Below are 17,490 nucleotides of genomic sequence, written 5' to 3'. Positions count from 1 at the left end.
ATTTTGAAGAATGTTAAAAACATGATGTTTTTTCCATTGTATGAACACCGAGACATTTCTCAAAATATCCTCTCATGTGTTTCACAAAAGAAAGGGTCTTATACAGCTTTTGAACGACATGAGAGTGAATAAATGGTGTTATTTTGGGTGGACCTTCCAATAAAGACACGACTCTCAATTATCTCTTTTTCAAGACAGGCAGCTAGATCATATCTAAATCTGAATATTGGACTTGTTGTTCACACTTGTAATGTCCGCTACATACAGTATGTCACGTTCGGATCCAAGCAGGACCATCTCTCTGACCTTGACAAACACCGCGCCACGATTTCAGCGAGAACCTTACAAGCCAAACATGATCCGCCAGTGTCCAACTGACCAGCTGCCGCAGCTACTGAGAGCCACATAATATCCTCAGAATATAGTGTGACACGGATCCAGCGTGTGGCTTAACTGCAGCTTCTTTGATCCTCTCGGCCGCAGGTGTTGCCAACTCTGCGATCGGATGCACGCTTCCCTGCCCCCCCGGACCATCCTCACGCTGCGACTGGAGCTGGATTAGCTCAAGACCTGGAGGAATTGGAGGCAGAAACAGGATCCAGTCCCGTTCGGATCAATTCCTGCGTCCTCAAGCCTATTCGGTGCTAAACATGCACACCGCTTCCTGCTTCAATTAGTGCAACCTTGTTACATGCAAGTCAAGACTAAGTCGGCGTACTCCACGCGTTTAGCGTGCCGGCGAGCCGTGCTGAATGTTAGAGGTTAGCATCAAAATAGCATCATGTCCCAACCTCAGGAAATCAACAGCTCGTGAGAAACCAAGGACGGATGAAAATATCCACATGAGATCAATATAAGTTCTACTTTGGGCTGACGGGATCAAATCATTTGAAATATTACACAAGCAAGTGTGCTGTTGTAGTGAATATCGGCACGGCTGTGATTTACAATGTTGGGTTGATATTGTTTACCACACAAAGTTAGAAACAAACTTTGCACATTATTTAGTAGAACGCTGTTTTTTTGCAGTTTATTTGTGTATTTAGATCAGCAATCCTCAACTTTTGCGTCCTTTCGCCAACACAAAATGTACAAAAATGATTCAATTCTTTTGGTAAATTATGTTTCTTTGAGTACTCTTTAAGCCTATACGCTGTCAAACTTAGCTGTCTTGCAAAATCGTACCCGACATCACAACTTGTGAATCGCGTTTTCATTTTTTTTAATTTGCTCAACTCATTTTTATTGATTTTTAACCACCAAAAAGTTACAGACTGCAACTTTGAAACTTTGGTTCAGTTTGACAAGTAGGTAAATAACCTGCAATTTTATGTTTTAAAAATAGATGGCGATAGAGAAGGAAAAGTTGCAGCTCTAAAGAGAATAACATTTCGAATCAGACCGTGATGATGAAATAAATCACTGTGGATGTTAAAACGGCCTTAAAACAAACACCTGATTCATGTACATGACGTGACGTGTTTATTTGTGTAGCTTCACTTATCTCTTCCACAACCGCCATGTGAACCCCGAAGGTGCACAAAAGGAATATAAATAAAATCATTCGAAAAGTGAACGAAAAGTGCAACAATAAACAAGTCATTTGATAACACAACTTGACCTTCTGGACCGTCCCGGATGCCTCGGGATAAACCCACAACGCCAGCTGATGGTGGTCAAAGCTGACAGGTACCTAACAAAGTGAATGCGTGCGGCGGGTGCATGTTGGCAGGGTTTCAGAAATGCACCTGGGCTCGACCGCAGAACATGGTGTGCTCTTCAGAGCTTACACGGACGGCGCAGGGCCTGAAACAAGCACTTAACTGACCACAGCACGTCAAACTCACCGGCAGGAATCAAACGGCCCTCAGATTCCTGGATGGGTTATGCAGGGTGCTGGACATCACGACTCCTGGAAGCATTCAGCCCTCTGGAGATCTGCCAACGGGATCAATTAACAGCAGTTCTTCACAAGCGCCGTCACATCCTAAACTGAGAGGACATGATATCATGGGTCAACCTTTCTCTTGTAAAGTGTGCAAATGCCTTTCAGTGGCTTGCAACGCAATGTTACTCGCCCAATCGAAATCCCTGTTATTGTGTGTCTCGGAAAAGCTGCTTTGCGACAATGCTGAATTATGAAAAGCACGATAAATCTAATTTTAATTGAGTAAAATTGAAAATGAATAAAAGTTGTTGGCTTTTTATTCTTACTCTAACTGTATGACAATAGTTGTTAAAATATTTCATATCCAAAGGAAAGATGTATAACCTCTGAGATCCACCAGGTAACAGTTACCTCATCTGCTTGCTTCATTTGAGGCTGGAGAAATCACATGACCCCACTCTCGCAACCGGATTGGCTCCCGCACAGGTGCTATGAAAACAGAACGACGTACCATTGCCATGATACATGATCAAGAAAACAATCCGTAATGATGAAAGTCCAGGAATACGGTATCTTTGGCCCTTAACTTTATTTATTTCTTATCTGCATTTATCACTTCAAGCAAACACGCCTCGTCCAGCAGAGCCGATTGACTCAAACTGCTTTAACCTTGACGGTAACTAGTTTGAAGGTAATGCCTGTATCCAGCTGCCAAGCGATGACATCATTTCCCACATGCACAGGTAACCCAGTTGGAAACTTCGCTCAGGTAAGGATCACGTGAAATTCAAACCGGACTATGAATAGAAGAGATAAGTTGGGCTGTGAAAATGTGTTTTTCAGTAGTTATGTACATGTAAACAATAATGAAGAGATAACAACTCACAACACCTAGCAACCGGATCATGCACTGTAAAGAACGGATATTTTCTGCCAGCTGGAGTGGTAGAAAAATAGCGTAAAATAAAACGTTTATACGTAAAATTACGTCTTTTTCATGTTTTTCTTTTAAATTGCCAGTTTATAAATAAAAACAGTACAATTCTGTAAAATTACAGTTGTTTTTACATTTTTTATAAATTTACAAAAAAATCCGTCAAATAATTTTTACAGGGTGGCAGGGTTATTATTGTTGCTTAAAACTATTAAACAATAAATATAAAAAATATCCTTCTGTACAATAAAATAAAATAAAATATATGTCTAAATATTATTGGAAAAAATATTGAATTAGCAATAAACTGAATGAGGTTTAAGATTGAGGCCATTATTAACTAGAAATATGTTGACGAACTAAATAAAAAAACTAAACTAAAACTGAAATAAAATATCAATTAAACCCAAATTGCAATATTAATAATAAATACTTACATGAAATAATCAGAAGGCCTAACAAAACTGATAAAAATATATTTATCAATTAAAGGTGTTTTAAAATAAAACTATTTAATAAAATAATAATAATAATAAACATATAAAACTACAATAAATGTAAAACTAAAACAACTGATCGTGGCATCATGGCATCACGTCTGGAAAATGAAAAAAATCGAGTTTGTTTTTGTTGTTTCTTTTCATATACTTACGTATTCAAAGTACTTTTCCTTAAAATTTGCCTTTTTTGCTACAGTAAACATTTGTAGTTAACTCTGGCAACCTTCCAAAAATCCATGTTATACTTTTACTATAATAAAACTGTGGTTCATTTAAATACTATTTTAAATTTAGCACAAATTCGTTCTGTTCTTATTGTATTATTGTTCCATGACAACAGACCTGTGACACATTTTTGGGTGGTGACACACCTGGAGTACTACACCTGAGCACATATCACACACCTGAGACCTGCTGCCAATTAAACTTCATCACACAGTTATGACTGAACGCCACATCAGCATTGAAATTTACCAAAGAACCTCCAACATTTCATATATCTCAGTCTCAGCGTGACCTTTGACACCACATCGGTGAAGCAGCTTTTATCACCGTGGCTCCGTAATAACATTTATTTTATCTTCTACCTGCATTCGGCTGTGGTGAGGACAGCTTTTTTAAATCAGGAAAACACCCATTAGAGATACGGTCTATCCAAACACGACAGCACTCTGGTCTTTGTACTACTGTATGGCCGTAATTCAATTAGTCTGAGCGTTTCATCCAAGCAAACATCTCTGATGCATATTTTCCACATTGTCATTAAAGTGTTTGACATTCATGTTAAACTGCTGCTCGCTTCCAGAACCTACTGAGCCGCCTCGGTGCCACTGTTTACATACAGTAGATAGCTGCCTTCTAAGGCATCATCCTTACTGAAATTCAAGCTCATAAGTGACTGATCTCAAACACTCGACATCTGAACACAACGCGAAGTGTTCCTGCACTTCTGTCCACTAGTAAACATACACATGAAGTTAATGAGGATTACTTCAGATTATGTAAATAATGCTAGTCCAACACGGGTCCAGAACAACTTCCCGTTTCAGTTTTTTTAACACTACACAAATGTTTGAAGCAAATACAAGCAACAGAACATTTATAACAAGTTAATAGATTGATCAAATGTGTGAGGTTTAAAAAAAATACAAATAAATAAGAACTCTAAGCAGAAGTGCTTTTGGACCAGCGGTTACATCTTACTAAGTGGTCTATTCCACGAGCAAAAGCGAACATTTTAAAATACTGTGAGGCAGGTGGATCTTTTCAAGTATAAGTGGTTTAGATACAAAGAAATGGTTAAATTGAACCTGTTTATCAACATTCAACATTTTTACAGTTTTTGTTAGTACCAGGATTATCATTGTTACCTCAAATTACAACTATTAAATCGTTTCTGTTCATTGAAATGAAATAAAAAGCCTTTAATATTATTTACAAACTAAACTAAACAAATAAATATTTTGTCTAAGCAACAAACAGAAATAAGTTAAGGGTATAATGCACTACAAGACTTTTGCTCAGATTTTGCACAGATTATCAGTCTGTGCCGGTCTGCAGATTTGATCAGTAAGTGTGTTTCTATCAAAAGTCTGCGTGTGTATGATTTCTAATTTTAAAAAAATCTGTTCAGATTTTAAAAGTCTTGTAGCGTATACAGCCACTAGACAGTTTAGTTGAGGCACAGATATTAAATAAAAACCAAAGCAAAACTAAGATTAAACCTAGTGTGTATAGCATTTCATTTTATTTTAATTAATAAAAAACTGAGTAACACAATTAAAACCGAAATTAACATGAAAAAGATGGCGGATGTAATATGCACTGCACCCTCCCATACTACATACAATGTACCAATTTAACGGTCAGGAAGTGTGTACTATATAATGTAGTATATGCTGTCACAGTACAAAGATGCATCTTACATATTTATTTTCTTTTATACAATATTAAAGTAATCTCACATGCCGGGGCTGTTGTGCTGACTATTACGTGATGTCTCGCACAGTTTAGTTTGATCACCAGTTTAAATTACATAAGGATTCTCTGTATTAAACATTAGAAAGCAACAAACCATTAGACATAATCCAGACTAGAACTGTGAAACTTTAGATGACGAACAAATCAGCTTTTCAAGTATCTAATGGAGAGGCATGTCTACACCTGGTTCACACATAACATCTCTAAAAAAACATTTGCTTTCTCTTCTTTATAACGGCATATAAGTTTGATCTTAAGTCAATAAGAAAGTGCTTTTGCAATTCAATATTTGACAATACCACATTTGTCCTGTACTGTATAAGCCATAAAGTTTAAAGGCAAGAGTTTTGTTCCTTGAGAGAAACCCTGTGACAGCTCCTCCATACACGGCATTATGATAAAACCCTCTGACAGGAACCACATAAAAACACACGGCCCATTTCTGAGCCCTTATTATAAGAACACAGAGCAGGAGAACATGCATCACAGGGTCCTCCGAGTTCTCAATATTCACCTTAATACCCATTCAAAGCGCAACATGTCATGTCCTGTCTGTCAGGATCTCTCTCTGTTAGGTTTCAGGGTTTGGCCCTTGACGAAGAATTATATGACAAAGATTTCTGCAGGAAATCCTGATGAAAGGCAACGTTTTAACTTCGACAATAGTCGACGCAAACAATCGAGAAGACATTTCTGAAGACGCGTATATGAAGATATCCGTGATTAAATCAACCCTATAGAGAGCCCGTTCCAACTCTTGTTGGAAAGCGTACAGACCAGAGATTTGACACAGACATTTGAAGAATAGAAATGATAATCTTCAGAGATCTGCTTGTGCACACCACACTTTTCTAATTCAACACAAAGAGTGTCGTGCTGTCTGCTTGACATTATGAACTCCGTGGATAATCAGAATCAGAGCAGGATGTTTGGAGACGTTCGCTTTTTAATGTCAGACGAGGTTGAATTGTCTGAACAGGCTGCTGTCATATTTTGCATTGCTTTTCTTTAAATCGACGTCTGTGTTTAATATGGCTTGAATGATGCAACTTGAGATTAATCCTTTGGAATGGGGCATGTTTTGACAAAAATACACATACTGCCAAACAAAACTCCATAATAGAAACGCAGTTGCTTTGACCGTGGTAGAAAAAATATTTTTGACTTATAGCTGGTGTAATAAATGAAGAGTGTGAACTTTTTTGTTCATTCATTTATTTATAGCATAGGGTAACAGGTCAACGTTGTCTGGTGCTACAAGTGTTCTTTGCATCAACGTCATAGAATAATCATTTTGGTTCTCCAAACAACCTTTCGGTCAAAGCTTTTAAAAAAACTCTTACAGCTGTGAAGTGCTTTATAAATAAATTAAATTATTAAAAAAGCCTGACAAAGAACCTAATGTGAACTTTATTTTCATTTGTGTAGCTCAGGTCTGTCTTATAAGGAATAAATATCATGTTCATGTAGGCTGGCGCACGAAGGTTCATTTTTACGTTTGTTTCTATTTGGTGTTGCCTATCTCCAGCAATGAGGATTCTGATTGGTTGATGGATCTCTCCCGCTGCTGATATTTAGCTCTACGAGCATGAGAAAAATGAGGGTGGACCCGGAGTGACGTCAGTGCGCTCGAACCCGTCAACATATTTAAAGGCGCTCGGAGCTAAGCGCGCGCTTCAAACGCGTTGAACGTACACGCGAGTGGATCAGTGCTCTGCGTGCTTCTCACCTGATCTGCGTGGATAACACCATTCACCTGTATCGAAACGCATCGCGTTGCGCTTTGGAGGCAAAATGCGGCGCGTTTTCATGCGCCGATTGGACACGGGAAACTATCACAGTTAGTTTGGATCCAGGCTCGGGCTCTGGGGTCCCTGATGTCTCCATCCGACGCCCCGCAGCTGCTTTCCTTCACATGACAAACGCGCAGCAGCAGCAGCAGCATCACAGGATCGCGCGTCGCGTTGCGCACAGTGAGCCGCGCGGCGCGTCAGCTGGACACTGAAGATCTGGGCACTTGCGCGCTCGCTCCGTTTGGATCAAGTGGATAAAATGCTTTGAATGGATACGGGATCGGCATATTTGAGGATAGTCAGTGCGTCTCTTGGATCTGTAAATGTTTCCTGATTTACTGGGAATTTGGCTTTTCTCTGAAGCGCTGGTCTGCATGGGCCACATTTAAGGTGAGTTTTTTATATATCGCCCGTGGAAATGGACATTAGAGGAGGTTTTTTACATATACAGTGTTGCATAATTGTGCAGTGTAGGGTTGGTTCTTTGGAGAGGAAGAAAAGTTACTGATGTTTTATTGCTTTCTGAGCTCTTAGAAGCAGCAGACTGTAAAACACTTTAAAAGAAATAAATTAGTCAATCAAATGCATTTGAACACATGCGTTTTAACAGGCAACACCCTTAACGCATAAAACAATCTCATGCATTTATGTGGCTGTGACTGCACTTCACAAAACGATGCGTTAGTGGACATCTACTGTAAGCCCATAACTCCACATTTATATTAATAACTAATTTAATCTTATTTCAGGCTTTTTATGAGCCAAACATTATGTCTTTACTATTCAGGAAAGCCGTCTGTTCTCTTTGCCTTTCCGTCAATAAGAGTTAGACATCAGTGTTTGTGTGTGTGTTGGGTGGTGGTGGTGGTGGTGGTGGTGGGGGGGTCTCTGGCAGAAAACACACATTTTTTCTGCTCTGTAATATTGACAGAAATCTGTTCGGCATTAACAGAGCTGCCGCCTGCAGAACACATTTCATGGCGAACCATCATCTGAATGTTTAAGTCTGCACTTCTCACCACTTACAAGCTCTTTTCCCTTTGACTTCCTTCTATCCTTACACCTCCTATTTAGCCAAACACAAAATATTTATCAAAATACACCATGAGAAAGACCACCACAGATTTATTTATCAGTGTGCAGATATCACAGTGTTTACTGTCATACCGTTGCAGCTTCCCTCAAAGGAACTGGGTCTAAAATGAAGTTATGGGACATTATAGCCACGTGTTTGTTGCTCCTGACCTCCGTTTCCACACGTCCCCTCTTCCGCAAGCTGCAGCCGTCCAAAAGAGCCGACGGTGAGACCCCCGCTCTGGACCCCATCATAGACTCTCGACCTGAAACCACAGACCTTAAACAAGCCTTCATGGAAGAACAATGTAAGTCACACAACTCGATTGCAAACTTTGACATGTAGATTCTCTTTACTGTGTTTGGAGCATTTTGGGTCTTTTCTGTTCAATCGGAGAAATTCTCCGAGCTGTTTTCAATTACTTACATAGCTGCATGTTGAGCAACGTGGCTCGGCGGTGAATACATGCAGATGCACAAATCTGAGCATATATTGGAAGAATATTGTAAATACGTCTCTGCTAAAGTGTGACCTTCATGAGCATCGAGTAAACGTTTGCTTACATGACACACGTTCAACAAGACGATGTGTTTCGTCACTTTTATCTTACAGCATAAATATCTAATAAGTCAGAGCTTTTTAAGCCCCCTTCTTAATTCTAGTGGAAACTTTCCAAGGCAAAGTGTTTTATAGTCTGATGGATTATGACAATGAGGTACTGAGGGAAGGGGGTGTTTTATCATCAAAGCTGGCAGAACGGTTTCTCGTTGGCACCAACAGAGGACGTCAGGAAATAAATACTCGGGAGAGATGTTTAACAGCGACCGTCATGATCCCGTCTGATGCGGTAGTAAAATTACACGCTATCTACAAATGACAGCCGAGCGTTTGAAGGATGTTCTCGCTGGAACCCTTCACCTTCCCTTCATCATGGGAACCGTCTGAATTAGGGCATTCCGACATCTCAAAGTGGTGACGTGGTTTTCATTAAAGTGGCCGATATGGTCTATAGGCTTGTAAAATACGTATGAGGTTGTTTCAGAAGACGATGAGATCCTTGCGCGGACCCCCGGCTTGGGCCTTGCATAACGGCAGGCGTGCTGAAACTATAGTGAACAACAGCCGATGTGATCTGGAGAAAACAAACACATGTTGAAGCACTCAGGGTCTGGTGTTTTGGGGATTCGGTCGCTGTATTACCGTCTGTGTTCCTCTGTAAAGCGTTCTTACGAATGGTAGTTTGGCCGTCTAAAGAAACATCTCAAAGAGCTTAGCACCCCACTGCCAAAATACTCTCCGAATCCATGTCTCCGTCTAAAGCAAGCTTCATTTATTGCATAAGAGTACCTGCTTTTAGAAAATAAGTATGTTGAAAGATATGAAGAGAGATTATTTTGAGATGCAGTTGGCAAGATGAGAATTAATTTATAGGGAAAGTTCACACATGTGTTCGTCATGTACTCATTCCAAACATGTTTGGCTTTCTGTCTTCTGCAGAACACAAAAGGAGATATTTTGAAGAATGTTTGTAACCTAACAACACTAGCCTCCATTGACTTCCATTGTATGAACACAAAATATCTTATTACTATGAAGAGTCATAAAGGTTTCAAACAACATGAGATTGAATTAATTTGACGAAATTTGGACACTTTGGTGTACTATCCCCTTCAAGATGTGTTTTTACAAAACAAATGCTGTCAGGCCTGGAGATGTGACTGTTGTTAAGATTCATTTGATAGCATTGCGTCCCGTCCACTGCGGAATAGATCATGTAGCCTACTGGCTGTTAGTTACGCAACAGACACCAACCCGAAGGATCTAATACTGACCTCCATCATCACACCTGCAGCGGTTGTGCAGACGCTTCAAATGAAGGGTGAACTGGCACCACACCCAAAACACAGCCCAGTGAATACTTAACCTGCCATATGTTCAGTCTTCAACCCTCAACAGATGTGCATGCGTGTGAGAGGTGCGGTTAGTGTTAGTGTTATTTTTATGCAGTAGTACTCAAAAAAATGTCCCTGTTACAGATCCGTGAGACGTCACACCTGTGTCTGTTGCCCAGTTTCAGATTGTAAATCACTTTGGATAAAAGCATCTGCTATAAATAAATAAAAATAAATGCAAATGTCGAGCAGTTTGTTTGGTTGCTGCCAAAGCGGCGAATGCCTTGGGGGAATGCGTTCTTAATGGTATAGTTGAACCAAAAATGAAAATCCTTTCATAATTCATGTCATTTTAAACCTGTGTGACTCTCTATCATCTGCACAACACAAAAATCAAGTGTTTTGAAGAATGTTGGTCACCAAATAACATTGGACCCGATTGACTTCCACAACAAAACCACCGAGACATTTCTCAAAATATCTTCTTTTGGTTCGAAATAGATGAAATATTGTACACTCTTAAAAACAAAAATGCTTGAAATAATTCAAGTTTTTTGTATAAATGTTTATATAAAGAACCTTTAACATCCGAAGAACCTTTGTGTCTCACAAAGTTGAGAAAGGTTCTTCAGATTATGAAAAGGTAAGAAAGAACTGGTTCTTTAAAGAACCTTGGTTCTTTGTGGAAGTAAAAATGGTTCTTCTATCTATGGCATCGCTGTGATGAACCTTTTAAGCACTTTTATTTTTAAGAGTCTTCACGCAATTCATTTGCAAATAAATGTCGGGTTCAAACATTTTAAACCAACCAATTTTACCCAAACCATCGTGTGAAGAAACCCAGCATCTTTTGAGTGAATAAATCCGTATAGATCCATAAAAAAAAACATTTGAATCAATTTATTCAACAGTTTGTTTTTTGTTTATTTATATATACATGTATATCACTATTTTTGGGTCTTCTCTGGAAACTGTGACATTGTGAAATCAAAGTTCAGTCTATAATGAAATCATGGTGTACAGATCAAAGCCCTCTTGCTCTCTCCTGTCGTGCATGTTTTGAGTTTGTGGATGAGCAGATGTATTCTGCCGTACCTCAATGTCATCATCTATAAGATTTTCAATCCCTGTACATGGGAATCGACAAACAAACGGAGTATATATAGTACATAATAATATTGTATTGCAATGAACAAATTTGTCAGTATGCTGATACGTTTTCTCTGTCTGTTAAAGATGATGCAAACAGTCTTTACCCGGAGCAGTTCGAGGATGTCATGGACTTCATCCAAGCGACTATCGGCCGATTGCGGCGCTCCCCGGACACAGACGGAGGGTCTCAAGGGAAGAAGGACAGAGGGCGTCAGCGAGGAGCGGAGAGGAGCACCCGGGGTCGAGGAGACAAAAAGAAGAGTCGTGGACGAGGCGGCGGCCGAGGGGGGAAGGAAAGTCGAGACGAGAGGGTCAAAGGTCCCGGGCGTGGATGCCTGCTGAAAGAGATCCACCTCAATGTGACTGATCTGGGCCTGGGCTACAGCACCAAAGAGGAGTTGTTATTTCGCTACTGTAGCGGACCCTGTTATGACTCGGAGACCAATTACGACAAGATCTTGAACAACCTCACCCACAACAAGAAGCTGGACAAAGATACGCCCTCTAGGACTTGCTGTCGGCCGATTGCGTTCGACGACGACATCTCGTTCTTGGACGACAGCTTGGAGTATCACACACTAAAGAAACATTCCGCTAAAAAGTGCGCTTGCGTCTGACCCGCCGACCGAGCGGACTACAGCGAGAGTCAGGGTATCGAGACGCTTTCGTGTTGGACCGGCTAGGAAACAAAGACGACGGAGTGAGGTTCGAGAGATCTGTGATGTATTGTAGAACTGGCCTCCAGCCGATCAGTGTTCATGATACCAAATCGCAAGATGTCCCCTAAAATGACGGCTTATAGATAAAGTAAATCGAGAGTAATTTACACAAACAAAATTTGAAACTTGGATTTTTACGTTACGCTGTAAATGAACGAGCGGTCACCTCAAACCCTGTGGACGGACACAAATACATCCACAACAACAGACTTCAGATCTTTAATATCCAGAAAGTTATCTATATATATATATATATATATATATATAGTATATATGAAAATGTATTTATTGAGATTTAATTAAGTTATTGTTATTTATTGCAATCCATTGTATAAGAGTGTTTGTTTTTTCTTATTTATTTTAGGAAGTTATTTGGTTCTCTGTCTTGGATGGTGCCAAATTGTAGCATGTGTTTCTAAAGTCAACCAGTTCACCCAAACATCGACACTAAAAAAATGCTGGTTGTTTTATCATAAAATATGGACCAACCCAACGCATGGTTTAAAGTTACCTAGAATGTCATTTTTTTGACGCAGCCATGCGTTTAAACAACCCAATACAGGTTAATTCATACCCAACATTTCACTGTAAAAAAAAAAAGTATATTAGACGTTTATAGATTTTTCAAGTATATTGTAAACAACGGTAATTTTACCGAATGTAAAAACATCAAATTTCATAACAAAATAAATTTAATTGAAAACGTAAAACGGCATTTTCCTGGCACCCCAGCTGCCAGACACTTTTGGTTTTCCTTGGATTTTCGTACAATGTTTGGTTTGTCCATATTTTACCCAGCAGTGCGTAAAACAACCCGCATTTTCCCTCACGTTGATTTTCTTTCGTCTGTGCAACACAATGGCATCTCATTTTTGAGCAGAATATCTAAACTGCTGTTTCGAATCCAATGACAGCGGACGGTGATTCATACCGCCAAACCCTGTGTATTCTGATGTCATGTGCTTTGTGAAGAAAACACAAAAAATGTACCAATAATCTGTCCATCTGCCAGACGTCATGCTTGATTGAACATCATCGCTACTTCAGGTTTGTGACCAAATAAGATCAGAGCCCGGCTTAGAGGAAGATCAAGATTAAATTTCATTCCGTTCTGTGACTACAAAAGATGTGAAATATTGGTGGTTCATGTAGACTACCTTGATAGTACCTGAAGCTTGGCGGTATGAATCGCTTTCCATGCACAGAAACATTGTAAGATGTCCTTATGTCACAGAAGAAAGCTAAAATGTAGTCGGGTACGTAACTGATAAATGTTCGCTTTTGGCTGAAAAGCAGATCACGCCTTTATGCTTTATGTCTCTGGCTCCAGCATCGCCCTTTCTTTAAAAACAACACAAGATCATAAGCAAGGCAGAATGATTTTACAGCAAGAAATAAGTGGACCAACTAATACGCCACAAAATAAAGAGCCGATGTTGTGCAAAAGTTCCATCGCTTAAAGAATTCATTACAAAAAATATACAAAAGCCAGCGAGAGCCCAATTGTTTTCCCAGACGGTTTTTGGTGGTTGTTACAGGAACTCAAATGGCTCGTCTCCAATTATCTCTTTAAAATACAGCCTGGCCCGACGTGTTTATATCTCACTGTAATGAAGCCAGACAGAAACACGGGCACGCTACAGGCCGTCCCTACCGTTTGATCAGAGTAAATGATGTTGCGTTTGACCTTTCATACCCGTTGACCAGTTGGAGAGCGTCTGGTAACTTGGAATTATCGCCGAGGTCACAAAGCCCCCCACAGATTTCACCCATTAATCTGCACAAATGAAATGTAAAACGGCAAGACTCCCCATCGTTTAAGACCAATTATATCAAATCTGCTTTGTCTACTCTTTAACGGCATTAGGAAACTTCTGCACAATCCATGACCAGGCCTGTTCTCCTGGAGTCGGCTGGAGATAGTAAACACACGCTCAGAAACAGGTCAATTCATCCAAACATTAGAGTAAGAAGACATTAGAGCCGAGAGATAAACACACCTTTATGATGCCGTGTATTACCATCCGCAAGACACAGAGCCCGATTATGTGGTAATCCCCCAGCGCACACTGAACAAATCCACCCGTTTCTAAAGTATTTAGGCCAACCTTTGATAAGCATGAGCTACCTCCATTTACCAGAACATCCTTTATGGCTTTTGCATTACAGATACAACGTGCAAAAGCTGTGACACACACTCCTGTTCTCTGATGTATGACCCAAGTGTACATGACCTGGGCTTGCAAGTTACGTTTATGGTTTCCCGGCTAGAAATGTTAGAGTTCAGATGTGAGCATCGGATCTTGTTCTGCAGTGTTTGTTGGTCCTGTGTTGTTTCGTGTTACTGAACCAAAGCTCTCTACAGACTTTATTTTTGTACAATATTCATTTTATAACTTTTTACAAAATAAAACTTGTTTCTATCACTTTCTTGTCTGCGCTGAGTGAATCATCAAAGTCTTCACATTTCACTTTACCAGAACTTCTCACCTGGTTTTGCTTTGGAGTCCGGATTTAGCCGGTGACTTTATGCGAACAGAAAGTGCTTCTTTTACAAAAGCAAATGAAAAAGTTCCTTAAGGTCAAACATGAGATATGGTATTATTGAGATTTGGGTAATATTTGCAAAATTATTAACATATGGAAAAAATGTTTTTTTTCTTGTAAAACTATTAACATGGATTGAAAACTGACAATTTCGAAAATGCATTTTTAATAATACAGGTACAACTTACCCAACTCGTTTTCACAATTTTCATTTTTACAAAGCAGCGGTACATGAAACATATTGACTGTAATATTCAAGACATATGAATTAAATACTTTGACATCATAGACAAAATATACAGAGAACCTCTTTCACCCCGCTTGAAAGTTACATTTATTTAGCTAAACTACGAACAATGACGAGCTGCAGTTAACATTAATTATAGAACAGAACAGTCCCGCCTCATTTTAACGGTAGAACTCAGAAGTTCACAAAGCTAGACGCGTCGAATGCACCAAAATAATCATTATCGCAATTAATTAAAGCGCATGATGAATTTGTCCTGCAAAGAAAGACGAATGACCCGCAAGCTGTCATAACAGGCCTGAATGACTGTCTTCTGAAAAGAGAGCAGAAGATCAGGTTCTCTGCGTGCTGAGAGACATTTCAGAGCTGTGGAAGCGTTAGGAGAGCCGAGATCCGTCCAGGCCGGCTGTAATGCATTCCTGAACAGCAGCCCAGGATTCTATGGTAAACAAAAGCTGGTTGTAAAGTCAAGCTGAGCAGTAAATCTGGGCACCCTGAGAAAATGTTTCCATGGGACTCAAGGGCCCAGAACCACAGCGGGTCTCAGTCAAGGCTGCAGCTGGTGTCACCGATCGGAGCAGAATAAGACGAGCACAGATTACGTTCAGGACGTTTCTCCATTTGCGTTCTTCAGCCGTCTTGTGGTCTTGTGTTCTCGCTCTACATCATCAATAAAACTCAAAGTCCGGCTACAATACTCAAGAACAGGTGCAGAGACCACATGCAACTACTCGGATCTGTTCACAGTATCAAGGATGCATCGAACACAGCCTTGCACTGGTACCCAACCCGCTTGAAGTCCCAGTACTCACTGCGCATCCATCCAAGTTCGTTCTTCCGAGGCACGCCGGTCTCCACGAGAACACAAGTCCGTTCTTTGCGTTCTTGGAATTGAGAAACGGCCCCAGTGTAAAGCATGTAGCGGGACGTTACTGCCAGGAAACGTCTCCCAAACTCTTTGCTGCTCATTGAGACGTGCAACAGAGTATAAAAACATGGCGGTCGGACAAAACCAATTCACAGGCAATAAAGCCTTCCCAGACATAGAAAAACACAGATGAGATTTCTTTAATATCCGTTATTTTGAGACCTCAACCACATTTAATGGAGAGCAAGTGGAAACTTATCCAACATCTACAGTAAGTCTCATCGCATCTCAACAATGTCTCGAACTGAGCACAGACTGGTCAAGCCTTCAAATCAGAAGTCAATAAGTCTAATCAATTCAAGTGGACAAACAACATGACCACTGTGTGTAAAACGTGTGGATCCCTGACATTCACGTCCCGTCAAACACAGCATCCGTACACCGACTGACAGAGGCACTAAACGTCTGCTGGCCTCTGTTTATGAAGCACTTCTCACCCTCAGGAAAGCACTACAGCCTGCCATTTTAAGTACAACGTGAAAACAAGCCGCAGATATACGATCCACTGACAGCTCCCATTGACTTATAGGGCGCAGCGGGGGTCCGAGCCCACGGCACGCCCGATCCCTCACAACTAAAGAGGGAGATGAGCAAACTAGGCATGGATGAGTTGTGACATCACCCGCTTGGGCATTCCAACATTCTGCGGTGAGTAACAGACACTGGAGCGGCCGGCGCTCCTGACATCAGCACTCAGAATAGTCTCGCTGGATTAGGCCCACAAACCCAATAAACGCGCCCACTTTGCAATTATTCACCTGCCTGTGGTGACCTGTGGACGATTCGCTTTTGAGGGTTTTGGGGTTGATCGTGTCCATCACAGCTGGGGTCGGTCTTGACAGATGATCCCAGGCACGGGACAGATATCCGGTCCGGCGGATCTCTCCTGCTCCACGATCCTATAACACGCAATCACCGTTGGGAAATCCCTGCACACATCCATCCAGGCGCTTTAGGACAGACCCCGGACGCTTGAGGCTTAAACGGAGAGAAAACTAAGGTGCATTAGTGGGACTCGGAGAATGTGATAGTGTTTCAAGATCATATCTCCAGTTTTAAAGGAAGAAAATGTCTTGTAGGTTAGCCAAAGGGTACATTCCATCCAGTTGTAATGCGCAGAGACATATAATCCACGTATACTACGGCGGCCACCTCATTCTTAAATAGTATCATCATCCAAAACCGGTTATAGATATCGGCTTATGCAAGCCATCTAAAAGTAGATATTTACAATCGTTTGTGAGAGGCGTTTCAATGATGTGGTTATTTAAAATGCAGACGAAACAGGTCAGCAAAAATAATGTCATCGAATTTTTGACATCATTTCTGGTTTATTTGGACTGAACTACTTCGATGAAGGAAAACAGATTGCATGACTTAAATATTTAACTATCTAAATTTTCAAGCATCTGTACATTATCAGTGTTTTTACTTTACTACATTATAAAGTACTGTATGTCATACTTTTATACCATAAGATTTCATAAATACTATGTGGTTTTGTATTACGATTTATAAGTACATTAAAAATCAAATAAATGTAAAAAGCTACTAGATATTTATTGTTCTGTAAGGGACAGTTCACCCCAAAATAAAAAATCTGTCATCATTCAAACCTATACAAGTGTTTTCTGCCAAACACAAGAGGATATTTTGAAGAATGTTTTAGCCAGTCCCCATTCACTTGCATTGGTTTTGTGTCCATACAATAGAAGTGAATGGGTTCCAGCGCTGTTCGGTTACCAACTTTCGTCAAAATATCTTCTTTTGTGTTCTGCAGAAGATAGTCATAATGGTTTGTTAAAGGTAAAGAATTGACATAAACGCTGTAGGAA

The 17,490-nt window shown here is 40.3% G+C and overlaps 1 protein-coding gene across 1 annotated transcript; it reads left to right on the top strand.

Annotated features, from left to right (window-relative positions):
• Nucleotides 1-6,999: 6,999 nt before the first annotated feature.
• Nucleotides 7,000-14,277, top strand: gdnfa (glial cell derived neurotrophic factor a). The gene is made up of 3 exons (XM_056736758.1): nucleotides 7,000-7,485; nucleotides 8,271-8,477; nucleotides 11,299-14,277. The coding sequence occupies exons 2-3, from the start codon at nucleotides 8,297-8,299 to the stop codon at nucleotides 11,829-11,831; spliced, it is 714 nt and encodes a 237-aa protein (XP_056592736.1). The 5' UTR covers nucleotides 7,000-7,485; nucleotides 8,271-8,296; the 3' UTR covers nucleotides 11,832-14,277.
• The last annotated feature ends 3,213 nt before the right edge of the window (nucleotides 14,278-17,490 follow it).

Source organism: Triplophysa dalaica, chromosome 22 (genome assembly GCF_015846415.1).
Source record: "Triplophysa dalaica isolate WHDGS20190420 chromosome 22, ASM1584641v1, whole genome shotgun sequence".
Lineage (NCBI taxonomy): Eukaryota > Metazoa > Chordata > Actinopteri > Cypriniformes > Nemacheilidae > Triplophysa > Triplophysa dalaica.
Note: the sequence above shows the minus strand (reverse complement) of the source record. Positions and strands in the feature narration are given on the sequence as shown.